The 20,401-nt window shown below is 46.5% G+C and overlaps 1 protein-coding gene across 1 annotated transcript in view; it reads left to right on the top strand.

Annotated features, from left to right (window-relative positions):
- The window catches only part of LOC144484530 (NACHT, LRR and PYD domains-containing protein 3-like), a 36,873-nt gene extending 28,535 nt beyond the window's left edge, over positions 1 to 8,338 (top strand). Inside the window, exon 5 of the mRNA XM_078203043.1 lies at positions 6,462 to 8,338. Within this exon, the coding sequence (XP_078059169.1) occupies positions 6,462 to 6,549 (88 nt within the window). The 3' untranslated portion in view covers positions 6,550 to 8,338. The remainder of the gene's footprint in view (positions 1 to 6,461) is intronic.
- The last annotated feature ends 12,063 nt before the right edge of the window (positions 8,339 to 20,401 follow it).

The raw sequence follows: 20,401 nt of genomic DNA, 5'->3' as shown, positions 1-20,401 counted from the left end.
AGCAAGGGAAGTCCAGATTAAACTGCATTTATTTCAATGCAAGAGGCCTGACGGGCAAGGCAGATGAACTCAGGGCATTGATGGGTACGTGGGACTGGGATATTATAGCAATTACTGAAACATGGCTAAGGGAGGGACAGGACTGGCAGCTTAATGTTCCAGGGTACAGATGCTATAGGAAAGATAGAACAGGAGGTAAGAGAGGAGGGGGAGTTGCACTTTTGATTAGGGAAAGCATCACGGCTGTACTGAGAGGGGATATATCCGAGGGTTCGGCCACTGAGTCTATATGGGTAGAACTGAGAAATAAGAAGGGGGAAATCACTTTGATAGGGTTGTACTATAGGCCCCCAAATAGTCAGCGGGAAACAGAGGAGCAAATATGTAAGGAGATTACAGATAGCTCCAAGAAAAATAGGGCGGTAATAGTCGGCGATTTTAATTTTCCCAACATTGACTGGGACAGGCATAGTATTAGAGGGTTGGATGGAGAGAAATTTGTTGAGTGTATTCAGGAGGAATTTCTCATTCAGTATGTGGATGGCCCAACGAGAGAGGGGGCAAAACTTGACCACCTCTTGGGAAATAAGGAAGGGCAGGTGATAGAAGTGTTTGTGAGGGATCACTTTGGGACCAGTGACCATAATTCTATTAGTTTTAAGATAGCTATGGAGAATGATAGGTCTGTCCCAAAAGTTAATATTCTAAACTGGGACAAGGCCAATTTTGATGGTATCAGGCAGGAACTTTCAAAAGTTAATTGGGGGAGTCTGTGGGAAGGAAGAGGGACGTCTGGTAAGTGGCATGCTTTCAAAAGTGTGTTAACCAGGGTTCAGGGTAAACACATTCCTCTTAGAGTGAAGGGCAAGGCTGGCAGAAGTCGGGAACCCTGGATGACTCGGGATATTGAGGCCCTGGTCAAGAAGAAGAAAGAGGCACATGACGTGCAGCTGGGATTAAGTGAATCTCTTGAAGAGTATAGGGGGTGGAGGAGTAGAGTTAAGAGAGAAATCAGGAGGGCAAAGAGGGGACACGAAATTGTTTTGGCAGATTAGGCAAAGGAGAATCCAAAGAGCTTCTACAAATACATAAAGGGCAAAAGATTAACAAGGGAGAGAGTAGGGCCTCTTACGGATCAACAAGTTAATCTATGTGCGGATCCACAAGAGATGGGTGAGATCCTAAATGAATATTTGTCATCTGTATTTACTGTTGAAAAAAGCATGGATGTTAGGGAACTTGGGGAAATAAATATTGATGTCTTGAGGAGCGTACATATTACAGAGAAGGAGGTGCTGGAAGTCTTAAAGCGCATCAAGGTCGATAAATCTGCGGGACCTGGTGAGGTATATCCCAGGACGTTGTGGGAGGCTAGGGAGGAAATTGCGGGTCCCCTAGCCGAGATATTTGAATCATCGATGGTCATGGGTCAGCTGCCTGAAGATTGGAGAGGGGCAAATGTTGTGCCATTGTTTAAAAAGGGCTGCAGGGAAACTACAGGCCAATGAGCCTCACATCTGTGGTGGGTAAATTGTTGGAAGATATATTGAGGGACAGGGTTTGGTATCTCTGGTTTGTTTCCCGTGCCACGTGATAGTGAGGAGAGAAATAGGGAGAGAGAGCAATTGAACACGTGGCTAGAGGGATGGTGCAGGACGGAGGGATTCCGATACCTGGACAATTGGGGCTCACTCTGGGGTAGGTGGGACCTCTACAAACAGGATGGTCTACACCTGAACCAGAGGGGTACCAATATCCTGGGGGGGAAATTTGCTAATGCTCTTCGGGAGGGTTTAAACTAATTCAGCAGGGGGGTGGGAACCTGAATTGTAGCTCCCGTGTACAGGAGGTTGAGAGTAGTGAGGTCATGGGTAAAAGGTTTCAACATCGCGGGAGTGTACTGGCAGGCAGGAAGGTGGTTTGAAGTGTGTACACTTCAACGCCAGGAGCATCCGGAATAAGGTGGGTGAACTTGTAGCATGGGTTGGTACCTGGGACTTCGATGTTGTGGCTATCTGGCTGACATGGATGGAACAGGGACAGGAATGCTTGTTGCAGGTTCCGGGGTTTAAATTTTTCAGTAAGAGCAGGGAAGGTGGTAAAAGTGGTGGAGGTGTGGCATTGTTAGTCAAGGACAGTATTACGGTGGCAGAAAGGACGTTCGATGAGGACTCGTCTACTGAGGTAGTATGGACTGAGGTTAGAAACAGGAAAGGAGAGGTCACCTGTTGGGAGTTTTCTATAGGCCGCCGAAAAGTTCCAGAGATGTAGAGGAAAGGATTGCAAAGATGATTCTGGATAGGAGCGAAAGTAACAGGGTACTTGTTATGGGGCACTTTAACTTTGCAAATATTGACTAGAGAAGCTATAGTTCGAGTACTTTAGAGGGGTCAGTTTTTGTCCAATGTGTGCAGGAGGGTTTCCTGACACAGTATGTAGATAGGCCAACAAGAGGCGAGGCCACATTGGATTTGGTACTGGGTAATGAACCAGACCAGGTGTTAGATTTGGAGGTAGGTGAGCACTTTGGTGATAGTGACCACAATTCAGTTACGTTTACTTTAGCGATGGAAAGGGATAGGTATATACCGAAGGGCAAGAGTTATAGCTGGGGGAAAGGAAATTATGATGCGATTAGGAGAGATTTAGGATGCATAGGTTGGGGAAGGAAACTGCAGGGGATGGGCACAATTGAAATGTGGAGCTTGCTCAAGGAACAGCTACTGCGTGTCCTTGATAAGCATGTACCTGTCAGGCAGGGAGGAAGTGGTCAAGCGAGGGAACCGTGGCTTACAAAAGACGTTGAATCTCTTGTGAAGAGGAAGAAGGAGACTTGTATAAAGATGAGATGTGAAGGTTCAGTTACGGCGCTTGAGAGTTACAAGTTAGCCAGGAAGGACCTAAAGAGAGAGTTAAGAAGAGCCAGGAGGGGACATGAGAAGTCTTTGGCAGGTAGGATCAAGGAAAACTCTAAAGCTTTCTCTCGGTATGTCAGCAATAAAAGAATGACTAGGGTAAGATTAGGGCCAGTCAAGGACAGTAGTGGGAAGTTGTGCGTGGAGTCTGAAGAGATAGGAGAGGCGCTAAATGAATATTTTTCGTCAGTATTCACGCAGGAAAAAGACAATGTTGTCGAGGAGAATACTGAGATACAGGCTATTGGACTAGACGGGATTGAGGTTCATAAGGAGGAGGTGTTAGCAATTCTGGAAAGTGTGAAAATAGATAAGTCCCCTGGGCCGGATGGGATTTATCCTAGGATTCTCTGGGAGGCTAGGGAGGAGATTGCAGAGCCTTTGGCTTTGATCTTTATGTCGTCATTGTCTACAGGAATAGTGCCAGAAGACTGGAGGACAGCAAATGTTGTCCCCTTGTTCAAGAAGGAGAGTAGAGACAAACCTGGTAATTATAGACCAGTGAGCCTTACTTCTGTTGTGGGCAAAGTTTTGGAAAGGATTATAAGAGATAGGATTTATAATCATCTAGAAAGGAATAATTTGATTAGGGATAGTCAGCACGGTTTTGTGAAGGGTAGGTCGTGCCTCACAAACCTTATTGAGTTCTTTGAGAAGGTGACCAAAGAGGTGGATGAGGGTAAAGCAGTGGATTTCAGTAAAGCGTTTGATAAGGTTCCCCACGGTCAGCTATTGCAGAAGATCCGGACGCATGGGATTGAGGGTGATTTAGCGATTTGGATCAGGAATTGGCTAAATGTAACAAGACAGAGGGTGGTGGTTGATCGGAAATGTTCATCCTGGAGTTCAGTTACTAGTGGTGTACCGCAAGGATCTGTTTTGGGGCCACTGCTGTTTGTCATTTTTATAAATGCGATGAGGGCGTAGAAGGATGGGTTAGTAAATTTGCGGATGACACTAAAGTCGGTGGAGTTGTGGACAGTGCGGAAGGTTGTTGCAGGTTACAGAGGGACATAGATAAGCTGCAGAGCTGGGCTGAGAGGTGGCAAATGGAGTTCAATGCGGAAAAGTGTGAGGGGATTCACTTTGAAAGGAGTAACAGGATTACAGAGTACTGGGCTAATGGTAAGATACTTGGTAGTGTGGATGAACAGAGAGATCTGGGTGTCCGTGTGCATAGATCCCTGAAAGTTGGCACCCAGGTTGATAGGGTTGTTAAGAAGGCGTACGGTGTGTTAGCTTTTATTGGTAGAGGGATTGAGTTTCGGAGCCAGGAGGTCATGTTGCAACTGTACAAGACTCTGGTGTGGCCGCATTTGGAGTATTGCGTACAGTTGTGGTCGCTGCATTATAGGAAGGACGTGGAAGCATTGGAAAGGGTGCAGAGGAGATTTACCAGGATGTTGCCTGGAATGGTGGGAAGGTCTTATGAGGAAAGGCTGAGGGACTTCAGGCTGTTTTCGTTAGAGAGAAGAAGGTTAAGAGGTGACTTAATAGAGGCATACAAGATGATCAGAGGATTAGATAGGGTGGATAGTGAGAGCCTTTTTCCTCGGATCTTGATAGCTAGCACGACGGGACATAGCTTTAAATTGAGGGGTGAAAGATATAGGACAGATGTTAGAGGTGGGTTCTTCACTCAGAGAGTAGTAAGGGCGTGGAATGCCCTGCCTGCAGCAGTAGTGGACTCGCCAGCATTAAGGGCATTTAAATGGTTTCTGGATAAACATATGGATGACATTGGAATAGTGTAGGTTAGAGGGGCTTTAGATTGGTTTTACTGGTCGGCGCAACATCGAGGGCCGAAGGACCTGTACTGTGCTGTAATGTTCTATGTTCTATCTACAGGCATTTAGAGACGCAAAGACTAATTAGGGACAGTCAGCATGACTTTGTGAGTGGAAAATCATGTCTCACAAATTTAATTGAGTTTTTTGAAGGGGTAACCAAGAAGGTAGATGAGGGCAGTGCAGTTGATGTCTACATGGACTTTAGCAAGGCGTTTGACAAGGTACTGCATGGCAGATTGTTGCATAAAGTTAAATCTCACGGGATCCAGGGTGAGGTATCTAAATGGATACAAAATTGGCTCCTTGACAGAAGCCAGAGGGTGGTTGTAGAGGATTGTTTTTCAAACTGGAGGCCTGTGACCAGCGTTGTGCCTCAGAGATCAGTGCTGGGCCCACTGTTATTTGTCATTTATATTAATGATTTGGATGAGGATATAGGGGGCATGGTTAGTAAGTTTGCAGATGACACCAAAATTGGTGGCATAGTGACAGTGAGGAAGGTTATCTCCAATTGCAGCGGGATCTTGATCAATTGGGCCAGTGGGCTGACGAATGGCAGTTCGAGTTTAATTTAGACAAATGCGAGGTAATGCATTTTGCTAGATTGAACCAGGGCAGGACTTCCTCAGTTAATGCTAGGGCATTGGGGAGAGTTACAGAATAAAAAGATCTCGGGGTACTTGTTCATAGCTCCTTGAAAGTGGAGTCACAGGTGGACAGAGTGGTGAAGAAGGCATTCAGCATGCTTGGTTTCATCGGTCAGAACATTTAATACAGGAGTTGGGATGTCTTGTTAAAGTTGTACAAGACATTGGTAAGGCCACACTTGGAATACTGTGTACAGTTCTGGTCACCCTATTATAGAAAGAATATTCTGAAACTAGAAAGAGTGCAGAAAAGATTTACTAGAATGCTACTGGGACTTGATGGATTGAGTTATAAGGAGAGGCTAATAGATTGGGACTTTTTTCCTTGGAGCGAAGGAGGCTGAGGGGTGACCTGATAGAGGTCTATAAAATAATGAGGGGCTTAGATCAGCGAGATAGTCAATATCTTTTCCCAAAGGTAGGGGAGTCTAAAAGTAGAGGGCATAGGTTTAAGGTGAGAGGGGAGAGATACAAAAGTGTCCAGAGGGGCAATTTTTTCACAGAGAGTGGTGAGTGCCTGGAACAAGCTGCCAGATGTAGTAGTAGAGGCGGGTACAATTTTATCTTGCAAAAAACATTTAGGTAGTTACATGGGTACGTTGGCTACAGAGGGTTATGGGCCAAATGTGGGCAATTGGGATTAGCTTAGGGTTTTAAGAAAAAGGGTGGCATGGACAAGTTGGGCCTGTTTCCATGCTGTAAACCTCTATGACTGTATGAGTGGGTCTAGTCAGATTGTGGGAGGTGGAGTATGGGGATCAGTGGGAAGTGATTGGGGGACTCGGGTGTGCTATTCAGGTATTAGCCCAGGTGGTGAGCTGTCTAACATTACCTGAGTAATAATCCAGGTAAACTTTGTGAATCTGTCCCAAGTATCTGACTCTAACTGCAGCAGGGGAATTCCCCAATAGTAGTTAATACCTCTGGGACAATTCCCAGGTAGATCAGTGCGTCAGGACATCCACAGGATCCCGATGCTCATCTTCGGATGTGTGTCTGGCCTCTGGCGATCCAGAGACCAGAAGATTTGTCCCATTAACTCCAGTCTCCTGTTATTTACTCTGTTGTTCAATCTGTTTATTTCCTGTTTCATCTTTAATCTGTTTCAGGCTGTGGCGAAATCAGTTCAGTCCAAATGGGAAGAGACATCTGGAGTCGCTGCAGGGATCCAGACGGGGACTGAGAGTGACAGTGTGAACATTTCAATCTATAAACATTGCTGCTCCACCGGTTACAGTGAAATCCTGAATTGTGAAGATCTTCGACAGCTCCTTCCAAACCCTTCATTCCTGCCCCTCTCCCTCCCTATTCCATCAGCCCCTCCAGCCTGGCACTGATTTCCCTGCTTACCTGGTTTCCCAGCTGGAAAACTGTTGTAGTTTTAGTCTCCACATTGAAGGAAAGATTGCTGCAAACCATTGTTTAAGCAGCAATGTGTTGTCAGTGTTCTCAGCAACAGAGTCTTCAACCTCCTTTCAAAAGGGAGCAGCAGAGATAATTCTCCAGAGAACAGTGTGTGTGTGATTCTGACAGTACCCAGCAGAGGGCAGATTGGTCAATCTTGTCAGAGTTTCCTCTCTGTCTCTGTGAATGAATTAAAGGCTCCACCAGCCTCTCCTCAAAACCTCTTTCACTATCTGGTGATTAAAGTGACACAATGCCACCATCTGCTGGCGGCTCACAGCTACTGCAGGCGCTGCTCTCCGTGAGCCTCAGACAAGTTCAGTGAGTTCCATGTCTGCATCTGGGAACCGGTTACTGCAGCGTGAATATTGAACAATATTGACAGGGATTGGAGTTTGTAGCAGGAACCCCGGCTGGTGAATTAACCCTTTTATCACCAGACACTGTACATGAACTCTGTTCCCTCATTCCCTATGGGAGATATTGTCTGGAGATTGTAGTTGGGGATGATCTCAGACTGTAATGTGTACATTTGGTGCAGTTATCAGACACTAATCCCATTCAGAATGGGAGTGGGTAAACTCTGCTGCACTCTGTAATTCCTGTTTCCAAGATAATACATCTGCACATATTTCCAGACACACAGGCACAAACTGACACCCACACACTCACAAACGCAGACAATTGTACACTCTTATCCACGTACTGACACAGAGAGAAACACAGAATCTCTCTTAAATACTCTCAACACGCAGCCATAAACCCACAGAAACGCACATCACAAACCACTATCAAGCAACAAACCCATGCATTGCAGAGGTTAATGAAATCGCAGCGCTCTGTAACCAAATAACATTTAAGTTGGGCAACAAGTGATAACATTTCCTCTGAAACCGACATCCCTAGAACGAAAGCAACACAGGAACACTGGAGCAGCATTGCACAGGATCGGAGCCTCGGAAATGCAGTTTCCTCTTTCCTTGTTCCTTATATCTCACTGAGCAGATGCAGAGCGAGAGCATAGAAAGCTAGAATTCACAATTTCACTCTGTTCCTGCACACTCACCTCAGCTCTATTTAATTTCTGAATGTATGATTTATTTTGGATTATCCCAAAGATCTCAGGACAGATGCATGATGTCAGATATTACCATTATTTATCAAACTGTTTATTTTACCATGACAGATATTACCTGGTGTTTGTCAGATTGTTGCTTTTCATCCATCTACAGTTGCAGATGCCGGCGCTGAAAAGTGGGTAGATATTCTATACCATTAAAAGCATCACATTGAATCAGGGAAATTCTTCAAAGACTATGAATTAATCACTTTCAAATTAGTATCATTTCGTCAGAACAATCTCCTCGCATTATCTGTTATTTCAATGTAAATTAATGTAAACTAACTTTTCTGGTCTGTGCTAGTTTTAACTGAATACTGCTCAGTATGTGACATGATCTGTGTTATTGAGTCTTGGAAGAGAAAGGCTTAATGCTGCTGCTCTGTAATTGTAATGAATGTTCCTAATTTTATCATCTGTATAACTAGTTGTTTACAATTAAATACATACTGGTTATTTAGTTAAATGCTAATTGTGAATCATTGGAATGCTGAAACTAATACGTACACAAGCTAATAAAGAGCGGGGGACTAGTGTAAATACTGTAGCTAACAGTGAGCGTGAAACTGAAAAGACCATAAGATACAGGAGCAGAATTCAGCTATTCTGCTCATCGAGTCTCCTCCACCATTTAATCACGGCTGATAAGTTTCCAACCCCATTCTCCCGCCTTCCCCCCATAACATTTGATCCCCTTACCAATCAAGAACATATCTATCTCTGTCTTAAATACACTCAATGAGAGAGTGAGTGAGCAGAAAGAGTGAGGGGGAGAGTAGGTGAAGAGCGAGTGAGGTTGAGGGCAGATGGTGTGAGGGGAGAGCGTGATGAGAGGTCGAATGAGGGGGAGAATAGGTGAAAAGTGAGGGAGAGAATGGGGGAGGGAGAGTGAGGGGGAGGGAGATTGTGAGGAGGGGAGGGAGAGTGACGGGAAGATAGCGCATGAGGGATAAGAGAATGAGAGGGGAGTGCGGGGGACGCAGGGGGAGGAGAAGGGTGAAGCGGAGAGATACAGGGGAGGGAGTGAGGGGGAGAGAGGGGGATGAAAGTGAGGAGAGAGAGAGAAGAGAATGAGAGGTAGAGTGAAGGGGAGAAAGTGAGCGGAGATGGAGTGAAGGAACGGAGTGAGGGGGAGAAAGGTGAAGAATGAGGGAGGGAGAGAACGGGGAGAGGAACTGACGGGGAGAGAGTCAGAGGAGAGAGGGGGAGAGTAAGTGAAGAGTGACTGAGGGGAGAGAGCATAAGCGGGAGAGAGGCTGATGGGACGGATAGTGAAGGGGAGTGTCTGAGGTGGAATAGTGTGACGGAAAAGACTGAGGGGGAAGGGAGAGAGTGAGGAGGAGAGAGAGGGGAGGGCGAGTGGGGAAGTGTGAAGGGAGAGAGACTAAGGGATGGAAAGTAAAGGGGAGAGTGTGAGGGCAGAGGCTGAGGGGGAAGGGAGTGAAAGGGAAGGAATTGAGGGAGGGAGTGAGGGGGAGGGAGAAATTAAGTGAGGAGGAAAGTGACTGGGAGGGCATGAGGGGGAGGGAGTGAGGAGAAGAGAGGGTGAGGGGAAGAGAATCAGTGGGAGAGGGAGTGGAAAAGAGGGGAAAGTGTGAGGGAGGCAGAGTGTGCAAGGGGGTGAGATCAAAGGTTCTAGAATGTGGGGAGCAAGAGAGAGGGCAAGAGTAGGGGGAGAGAATGAGGTGGAGGAGGAGGGAGGGAGAGAGAGGGCGAGGGCGTTTTTTCACTCACTTCCCTGCAATCTTTCCCCGTTGCTCCACCTATTTGCTTCTGTGTTGCATCTTATAATAAAGTCGAGGAAAATCCCAATGTGATTTGTTGTTTTAATGGTGGGGGGAGGGTGGAAGGGGCAGGGTGGGGGGAGGGTGGAAGGGGCAGGGTCTGGGGATCACTGGCTCCCTTTTCCCTCTCACTCCTTCCAGTGGTGTCTGGGACAGTTTCGGGGCTGGAGAGGATTGTCCTCATTCACTGCGGGAGGGGGGAGAAAACTGTTCTCTGTCCCCGAGGTTTAATGCAGCCTCTGTGACTAGGCCTCAATTCAAGGCCTAATCTCAGAGGGCCCTCAGAATGTCCTTTTGTATTTGCTTCATTCCCGAACAGTGTCTGTGCTGAAGTGGGAGAACTCGGTGGTTAAAAACAAAATAATTCATTTAATTCAGGATGTGATTGTGGGTTTTCCGGCTCTCTCTGTGTCTCCCATCGTTCTCCTTTGATTGTGAGTTATCAGTGAGAGAAATGGGAAATGGAGGGTAACAGTGAGGGGGTGGTGGGGGGAGGGTAACAGAGCAGTTTGCTTGTGGGATCTTGCTGTGTGTATTTTCCCTGCAGCCTATCCTGCTGGGAGACCATGGTTCCGCTCCCCAAATTCAGTGTACTGACAACTGACTGCGATTGAACATAGAACATAGAACAGTACAGCACAGAACAGGCCCTTCGGCCCACGATGTTGTGCCGAGCTTTATCTGAAACCAAGATCAAGCTATCCCACTCCCTATCATCCTGGTGTGCTCCATCTGCCTACCCAATAACCGCTTAAATGTTTCTAAAGTGTCTGACTCCACTATCACTGCAGGCAGTCCATTCCACACCCCAACCACTCTCTGCGTAAAGAACCTACCTCTGATATCCGTCCTGTATCTCCCACCACGAACCCTATAGTTATGCCCCCTTGTAATAGCTCCATCCACCCGAGGAAATAGTCTTTGAACGTTCACTCTATCTATCCCCTTCATCATTTTATACACCTCTATTAAGTCTCCCCTCAGCCTCCTCCGCTCCAGAGAGAACAGCCCTAGCTCCCTCAACCTTTCCTCATATGACCTACCCTCCAAACCAGGCAGCATCCTGGTAAATCTCCTCTGCACTCTTTCCAGCGCTTCCACATCCTTCTTATAGTGAGGTGACCAGAACTGCACACAATATTCCAAATGTGGTCTCACCAAGGTCCTGTACAGTTGCAGCATAACCCCACGGCTCTTAAACTCCAACCCCCTGTTAATAAAAGCTAACACACTATTGCTTCCATCTCCCACCACTGCCCCCAGCCTCGTTTCTCGATGTGAATCAGTGATCAACACAAACAGTGGTCACAGGGTGACATGATTTAAAATGGTCAGACAGAAACCTTTCAGAGAGCATTTCAATCCAGATTCATCGTCAGAGCGAGAGAGAGATTATCCAGAGCAGGCGAGAGAGAGAGAGAGATTATCCAGAGCAGGCGAGAGAGAGGAGGGTGATGGGTGCGTACAGAGATAGGGGGGGGGGGATAAACAGACAGAGAGAGAGAGAAAAGAGATAGATCATCAAGTGCAGGAGAGAGAGAGAGGAGGGGGGTGGATAGGGACAGGGATGGTGGAGGTAAAAGAGAGAGGGAATCAGAGGCGTGACTGTGCTAGAAGTGGAAGGTTCCCTGTTCATGTCAAATGTACAAACAGCACCAAACCTGGAGTGATGTCCCCTTATTTTAACTGGGGAGGGGTGGAAGGAAGAGGCAGGGAGGGAGAGAGAGGGAGAGGTGTGGTCCCTCATTGCCCACTGACTTCACCTCAATCCTCACTTAAATATCACATTGTATCTGGACATGTTCAGACTGTGTGGGATCTTGCTGTGCACTCATGCTCTGTGCCTCCTTAACCCCGCCCCATATTCCTCACACTACAACAGTGTCTATATTTTAAACATAAAAGACTGAGGGAAATGAGGGTGGGATATAGATAGGAACAGGGTGATACAGAGCTGTAGAGAGGACATTTTGATCGAGTTCTTACAAGGGCCTGGAATGAAAAAGGCTGTGATTGGGACCCGGTTTAATTGGCCAATTGGACAGTGCCTGTGCTTTACTCTCAGTAATGTCACGGTGCTGTGTGAGAGCCCAGGGCAGCGCTTCAATCTACTTTTACTGAGTTTCTCTTTATAACATTCTCAGTCTGCCTCTCTCACTGCGAAGTACTCGGGAGGGAGAGGGAGCTGAAATTCACATTCCTGAGCCTGGGGAAAGGCAGAGTACTGCTTGTGTTTTTAGACAGGGTGGTGGGATTTGTGGATGGAAAGGATTGTTCAGTTTCACTGGGGGTGGGTGAGCTGTGGGGGGGAGGGCAGTGGGAAAGGGACTTGTTCTTTGTACCTGAGGTATAATACAGCCTTTCTGACTGGGCCTCAATTCAAAGCCTGTGTGGCCAGGCATCAATTCAAGGCCTATGTTACAAGGCCTCAATCCAAGGCCAGTGTGACCAGGCCTCAATTCAAGGCCTGTGTGACTTGTTCTTAATTCAATTTCTGTGTGACTAGGCCTCAATACAAGTTCTGTGTGACTAGACCTCAGCACAAGACCTGCGGATTAGACCTCAGTTTAAGGCCTGTATGACCAGGCTTCAATTGAAGTTGTGTGTTATTTGGCCTCAATTCAAGGCCTGCGTTACTAAGCCTCAATTCAAGGCCTGTGTGACTAGGCCTCAATTCCAGTTGTATGTCACAAGTCCTCAATTCAAGGCCGATGTGACTAGGCCTCAATTCAAAGCCTGTGATCCATTGTGATCCATTGTGCCATGCATTGTGATCATGGCTGGTCATGGTTTCCTCCGGGTGCTCCAGTTCCCACCCACAGTCAAAAGATGTGAGGGTTAGGTGAATTGGCCATGACAAATTGATCCTAGTTTCGGGGGGATCAGCAGGGTAAGTGTGAGGTGTTATGGGATAAGGTGGGACTGTTGTCGGTGCAGGCCTGTGATCGGCTGAATGGTCTCCTCCTGTTCCTATTTGCCACGTTTTCCTTGTGAAGAAAGTCAGAAGAGGTTGTAGTCGGATCTATTTTTCCAAAACACAGATCCTTTAAGGCAGAACCAAACAAAGAGAAAAAAAAACAGGGAGAAAATCAGTCTGCTTCTTAGCTTGCAGATAAACTGCTTCCAAAAATGTAACTGAAAGCCCAAAGGAAAAGAACCCTATCACCCGACTGCCACAGCTTAGCTGCAGCTCCCCGATGACATAGCTGAAGCTGTAAGCTGCATGGCATTTACATTGCTTTAATGTACAATCACATGACAATGTCCAAGCAGAGAGTTCCCATTAGATGCAATTGTACTGTTCTAAAAGTGTTTGTGATTTGCAGTGATTGAAGGGGGAGGGGTCGGGAATGGGGGCTCTTCAGTGAGACTGCAATTAAGGTTGCTGCAACTGAAAGATACCTTTATACTGACAAAGACCCTGAAATTAATGGGGGTCCTGAATCTAAGAGCGGCAAATTGCCCCTTAGAGTCCTGGGATGTGTAGGTTAGAGGGATTAGCGGGTAAATATGTGGGGTGGGATTGTGGTCGGTGCAGACTCGATGGGCCGAATGGCCTCCTTCTGCACTGTAGGGTTTCTATGATTTCTATGATTCTATAAGAGGCAGAAAATCTAACATAGACACTGAAATATTGTTAACGCACACTAACATAAACAGATCCTCCAATTCTGGCTGAAAACTGCCACACCACATCGCTGCAGCTAAAGAGATATCCCATGGCTGCACGTTTCACCACAATGGCAGCACAATTTGTATTGTGTTACTAAGAGATTAACATCATTACAATTGTGCCCCAAAACAGATGCTCATCAATGTGTTACCCTAGTTATAGGTCCCATCCCTGCTCTGTGAAAACACATAGTGCTCTTACCCATACTCTGCCAGCACAGTGCTGGCACCTTCCATGCTTTGTTTGATTAGCGGCAATCCTCCGCCCTGCTCTGCTACCATCATTTTGCCTGCATTCCATCTCTACTGCAACAGGGATATTCTTCAGCCAGTTCTGTTGCCATAATGACAGGCTCTGCACCCCACTACCACCCCCCCCCCACCCCCCGCTCTGTCATTCCCCTACCATCCCCCCCCCGCCCCCCAGCCAACCTTTCCTATCCTAGATTAAGATGCACCACATGTTCTATTAGTTCAGGGACAGTTGCTGCACATGGACAGTGACATGAACCAACCACACACTGTCTACAACTTTAAAGAATTGGTCCATTTACAAGTAAAAGTAGATCTTGACTTCATGGGAAATTTCAATTATTCATCTATTTGAATCATTGGATAGATTTCACAATTCTACTGAAGGGATATATTAGCATAGTTTTCACCTGCTGCCTGAACTTTGTCTGTGTTATTGCATAGATGCAAGTGTTTGTGCAGCAACTAAGAAGTTGAAGCATGGTGCCCAATTTTATGATAAAATAGCCCACAGCAATATCCGTAATCTGGAGAAATGTCATGCGTGTCTGTATCGAAGAAAACACCAACAATCCCCATAACAGAATACAATTCGCTGATATAGCAAACAGTAAAATGATGGATTTCCTCCTATTCTCCATTTCTGGGTCTAGGTGAGTCTTCTCAGTGCTCTGAGCACGGAGTCTCCTACGGGCTCTGCTGGTCACTAAAATGTTTCTGACGGTGAAGATATTGAGCATTATAATCAGGATAAATGGAATACAAGGTGTTAAAATATATTGCCGCAATTCGATTGATGCCCACATAGGGGAGCTTATAAAGCCGCCTGTAAGTCTACAAAGCCATAGTCTTTTCATAAACGCAGCTGAACCTGTGAACGTAAAACACCAGAACATGTTTTTTAAACAGCTCAACCCAGTTACTGTTCCCAGAATCACCGCTGCGGATTTCACGGTGCAGTGTTTACTTCTCAGCTTTCTGCAACATCTGGCCACAAATCTATCAAAGGTGACAGTCACGGTGAACCAAACAGAACAGTCCGTGGCTGTGCGAAGAATTCTACTGTGGATATTGCACCTTTTGAGAGAGTGCAGCAAATAATAAAAAATGTAAAAGGTAAACATGCGGAATCTGCTTCATTATCACGTCGAAAATAATGACAAATATTTCTGCTGTTGCCATGGCCACTAACTAGCAGGTGACACATTTGGAGAGACCACATGTTCCACGTGTTAGTATCAAACCAGTAAATAGGTTAGTTGCAAGAAAGTGAAATACACAGTCACATAGATAATGGACATAGAACAAAGTAAACACTTGAATTAAAAAGTTACTTTAACGTTCAGCGTTACTGCTCCATTCACTGTTGCCTGGGAATATTGCACCTGAACAAAAGAAAATAAACTCTGCCTGTGTGCGTGCATGTGTGTGTGTGTCTGTGTTGTGTCAGAAAGACCAGCGACAGGACATGTGCGAGTGTGGGTGAGAGATTGTGGGAATGTGAAAATGAGTGTGATTGTACGTGTGAGAGAAAGGTGTGCAAGAGAGAAATGTGTGTGTGTGTGTGTGAGCGTGGGAAAAGACAAAGACAGTGTTTGCGTGTGTTTGTGAATGTTGGCTTGCATGTGAAATTGGGAGTGCATGCATGCATGTGAGAGGGATATAGACTTGCTGTTTTGTCTGTGCTTGTTTGAGTGTATCTATGTAAGTGAGTGAGGTGGTTAGTCTATATTTGTGTGTGGGAATGAGAGACTCGGTTTGTGGTTGTGTTGCATTGAGGAAGTGAGTGTGTTGCAGAGAAAGCTTGAGTGTGACTGTAACTGGAAGAGAGAGTGAGTCTCTAGATTGTTCGTGTGCATCTGTCTGAGTCAGACAGTGAGTGATTACGTGTGGGGTAAGAGAGCAACTGAGTTTGTGAGCGGGTGAGTGTGAATTTGATGGGGGAGTTGGAGAGTGTAAATTTATACTGTAGTGAGAGTGTGAGTGCTGCTGCGTGTGGGAGTGAGGGAGCGAATGTGTGAGCGGATGAGTGTGCATTTTGAGGGGGAGTTGGAGAGTGTAAATTTATACTGGAGTGAGGGTGTGAGTGTTGCTGTGTGTGGGAGTGAGGGAGAGAGTGCGTGAACGGGTAAGTTTGTATTTGGTGGGAAGGGGGGCGGTTGGAGAGTGTAAGTTTATACTGTAGTGGGTGTGTGAGTGTTACAGTGTGTGGGAATGAGGGAGTGAGTGTGTGTGTGGCAGCGGAGTCACAGAGTATGCATTAGTCAGAACATTGAATACAGGAGTTGGGGCGAATTGTTGAAGTTGGACAAGACATTGGTAAGGCCACACTTGGAACACTGTGTACAGGTCTGGTCACCCAAATCTAGAAAGTATATTATTAAACTGGAAAGAGTGCAGAAAAACCTCACGAGGATGCAACGGGACTTGATGTTTCCAGTTATAACAAAAGGCTGGTTAGACTGGGACTTCTCTCTCTGGAGCGTAGGAGGCTTAGAGGAGATCTAATAGAAGTCTATAACATAATGAGGGGCATAGATCAGCTGGATAGTCAATATCTTTCCCCAAAGGTAGGGGAGTCTAAAACTAGAGGGCATAGGTTCAAGGTGAGAGGGGAGAGATGCAAAAGGGCCCAGATGGACATTTTTTTGACACAGAGGGTGGTGGGTGTCTGGAATAAGCTGTCCGAGTTAGTAGTAGAGGCAGGCACAACTTTGTCTTTTAAAAAGCGTTTAGGAAGTTACATGGCTAAGATGGGTACAGAGGGATATGGGCCAAATGTGGGCAATTGGGACTAGCTTAGGGGTTTAAGAACTGGCGGCATGGACAATTTGGGCCCAAGGGCCTGTCTCGATTCTGTAAACCTCTATGGCTCTATGACAGGTGTGCCGTATGACGAGAGATTAAGCCGGTTAGGATTAGATTCCGTTGAATTTAAACGAGTGATAGGGGATCTCAGAGAAATTTATAAAATTCAAATAGCGTTAGACAGGGTTGATTCCGAAAGAATCTCTGTAATGGCGGGGGGAGTCCAGAACTAGGGTCATAGTTTGTGGATACGGCTTAAACCTTTCAGAGCTAAGGTGAGGAGGATTTTCTTCACCCAGAAGGTGGTGAGCATGTGGAGTTCGGTACAACCGATTGTAATTGAGACCAAAACTTTATCTGATTTCAAGAAGAAATTAGATGCAGCTCAAGGGGACAAGGTATATTGATGGGGCGGGGGGTGGTAGGTGTAGAGGGGGGGAGGAGGGTGGGGGGGAGTAGGGAGGTGGGGAGGGGGGAGGAGGGAGGTGGGGAGGGGGGGAGGGCGGGGGAGGGGATCATGATATTGAATTTGATGATCAGCCATGATCGAAATGAATGGCGGGGCAGGCTCAAGGGGCCGAATGGCGTACATAGAACATAGAACAGTACAGCACAGAACAGGCCCTTCGGCCCACGATGTTGTGCCGACCTTCATCTGAAACCAAGATCAAGCTATCCCACTCCCTACCATCCTGGTGTGCTCCATGTGCCTATCCAATAACCGCTTAAATGTTCCTAAAGTGTCTGACTCCACTATCACTGCAGGCAGTCCATTCCACACCCCAACCACTCTCTGCGTGAAGAACCTACCTCTGATATCCTTCCTATATCTCCCACCATGAACCCTATAGTTATGCCCCCTTGTAATAGCTCCATCCACCCGAGGAAATAGTCTTTGAACGTTCACTCGATCTATCCCCTTCATCATTTTATAAGCCTCTATTAAGTCTCCCCTCAATCTCCTCCGCTCCAGAGAGAACAGCCCCAGCTCCCTCAACCTTTCCTCATAAGACCGACACTCCAAACCAGGCAGCATCCTGGTAAATCTCCTCTGCACTCTCTCCAGCGCTTCCACATCCTTCTTATAGTGAGGTGACCAGAACTGCACGCAATATTCCAAATGCGGTCTCACCAAGGTCCTGTACAGTTGCAGCATAACCCCACGGCTCTTAAACTCCAACCCCCTGTTAATAAAAGCTAACACACTATATGCCTTCTTCACAGCTCTATCCACTTGAGTGGCAACCTTTAGAGATCTGTGGATATGGACCCCAAGATCTCTCTGTTCCTCCACAGTCTTCAGAACCCTACCTTTGACCCTGTAATCCACATTTAAATTAGTCCGACCAAAATGAATCACCTCACATTTATCAGGGTTAAACTCCATTTGCCATTTTTCAGCCCAGCTTTGCATCCTATCTATGTCTCTTTGCAGCCTACAACACCACTCCACCTCATCCACTACTCCACCAATCTTGGTGTCATCAGCAAATTTACTGATCCACCCTTCAGCCCCTTCCTCTAAGTCATTAATAAAAATCACAAAGAGCAGAGGACCAAGCACCGATCCCTGCGGCACTCCGCTAGCAACCTGCCTCCAGTCCGAAAATTTTCCATCCACCACCACCCTCTGTCTTCGATCAGATAGCCAGTTACCTATCCAATCGGCCAACTTTCCCTCTATCCCACACCTCCTTACTTTCATCATAAGCCGGCCATGGGGGACCTTATCAAACGCCTTACTAAAATCCATGTATATGACATCAACCGCCCTACCTTCATCAACACACCTAGTTACCTCCTCAAAAAATTCTATCAAATTTGTGAGGCACGATTTGCCCTTCACAAATCCGTGCTCACTATCCTGGATTAATCCGCATCTTTCTAAATGGTCGTAAATCCCATCCCTAAGGACCTTTTCCATCAATTTACCAACCACCGAAGTCAGACTAACCGGTCTATAATTACCAGGGTCATTTCTATTCCCTTTCTTAAACAGAGGAACAACATTTGCCACTCTCCAGTCCTCTGGCACCATCCCCGTGGACAGCGAGGACCCAAAGATCAAAGCCAAAGGCTCTGCAATCTCATCCCTCGCCTCCCAAAGAATCCTAGGATACATTTCATCAGGCCCAGGGGACTTATCGACCTTCAGTTTATTCAAAACTGCCAATACAGCCTCCCTCCGAACATCTATTTCCTCCAGCCTATTAGCCTGTAACACCTTCTCTTCCTGAAAAACATGGCCCCTCTCCTTGGTGAACACTGAAGAAAAGTATTCATTCATCACCTCGCTTATCTCTACTGATTCCATACACAAGTTCCCACCACTGTCCTTGACCGGCCCTAACCTCACCCTGGTCATTCTTTTATTCCTCACATAAGAGTAAAAAGCCTTGGGGTTTTCCTTGATCCGACCCGCCAAGGACTTCTCATGTCCCCTCCTAGCTCTCCTCAGCCCCTTTTTCAGCTCATTCCTTGCTAACTTGTAACCCTCAATCGAGCCATCTGAACCTTGTTTCCTCATCCCTACATAAGCTTCCCTCTTCCTTTTCACAAGACATTCCACCTCTTTTGTGAACCACGGTTCCCTCACTCGGCCATTTCCTCCCTGCCTGACAGGGACATACCTATCAAGGACACCCAGTATTTGTTCCTTGAAAAAGTTCCACTTTTCATCAGTGCCTTTCCCTGACAGTTTCTGTTCCCATCTTATGCCCCCTAATTCTTGCCTAATCGCATCATAATTACCTCTCCCCCAATTGTAAGCCTTGCCCTGCCGTCCGGCCCTATCCCTCTCCATTGCAATAACAAAAGACACAGAATTGTGGTCACTATCTCCAAAGTTCTCTCCCACAACCAAATCTAACACTTGGCCCGGTTCATTTCCCAGTACCAAATCCAATGTGGCCTCACCCCTTGTCGGCCTATCCACATATTGTGTCAGGAAACCCTCCTGCACACACTGCACAAAAAGTGCCCCATCCAAACTATTCGACCTACAAAGGTTCCAATCAATATTTGGAAAGTTAAAGTCCCCCATGACAACTACCCTGTGACCCCCACGCGTATCCATAATCTGCTTAGCAATTTCTTCCTCCACATCTCTATTACTATTTGGGGGCCTATAGTAAACTCCTAACAACGTGACCGCTCCTTTCCTGTTTCTAACTGCAGCCCATATTACCTCAGTGTGCATATCCCCCTCAAAGTGCTTTTCCGCAGCCGTTAAACTATCCTTGATTAACAATGCTACTCCTCCACCTCTTTTACCAGCTTCCCTACACTTACTGAAACATCTATACCCCGGAACGTCCAACAACCATTCCTGTCCTTGTTCTACCCACGTCTCCGTAATGGCCACAACATCGTAGTCCCAAGTAGCAATCCATGCCCCAAGTTCATCCACCTTGTTCCGGATGCTCCTTGCATTGAAGTAGACACACTTCAACCCACCTTCCTGTCTACCGGTACCCACCCTTGACCTTGATACTCCTACTTTTGGTTTCGATATTTCTCTGTTTAGCGCTTTTGCCTGAAATTTGCCTTGTAAGAATCTGGTCATGTTTTTTTCTTTCATAACAATGCCATGGACTCATCGGAACCATCCCCTAAATTCCTTACATGTACCAGATCATACATTGCAAAAAAATATTTCTGTCCTTGCAGAATCGAAGTTTCACATTTGGTTTTCCTTTTGGGAAGCCATTCACCCGGTTAAGTTTGGGATTTGCAGTCTCATATGGGCGGCACGGTGGCACAGTGGATAACACTGCTGCCTCACAGCGCCAAGGGCCCGTGTTCAATATCGGCTTCGGGTGACTGTCTGTATGGAGTCTGTACATTCTCCCCATGTCTGCGTGGGTTACCTCCGGGTGCTCCGGTTTCCTCCCACGTGCCAAAGATGTGCGAGTTAGGATGATTGGCCATGGTCAATTGCCACTGAATATCAGAGGGACTAGCAGGGTAAACATATGGGGTTACAGGGATAGGGCCTTTGTGGGATTGA

The sequence above is a fragment of the Mustelus asterias genome, unplaced genomic scaffold (genome assembly GCF_964213995.1).
Source record: "Mustelus asterias unplaced genomic scaffold, sMusAst1.hap1.1 HAP1_SCAFFOLD_114, whole genome shotgun sequence".
In the NCBI taxonomy this organism is placed as follows: Eukaryota; Metazoa; Chordata; class Chondrichthyes; order Carcharhiniformes; family Triakidae; genus Mustelus; species Mustelus asterias.
The sequence above is the reverse complement of the archived record's forward strand: the minus strand, read 5'-3'. Positions and strand labels throughout refer to the sequence as shown.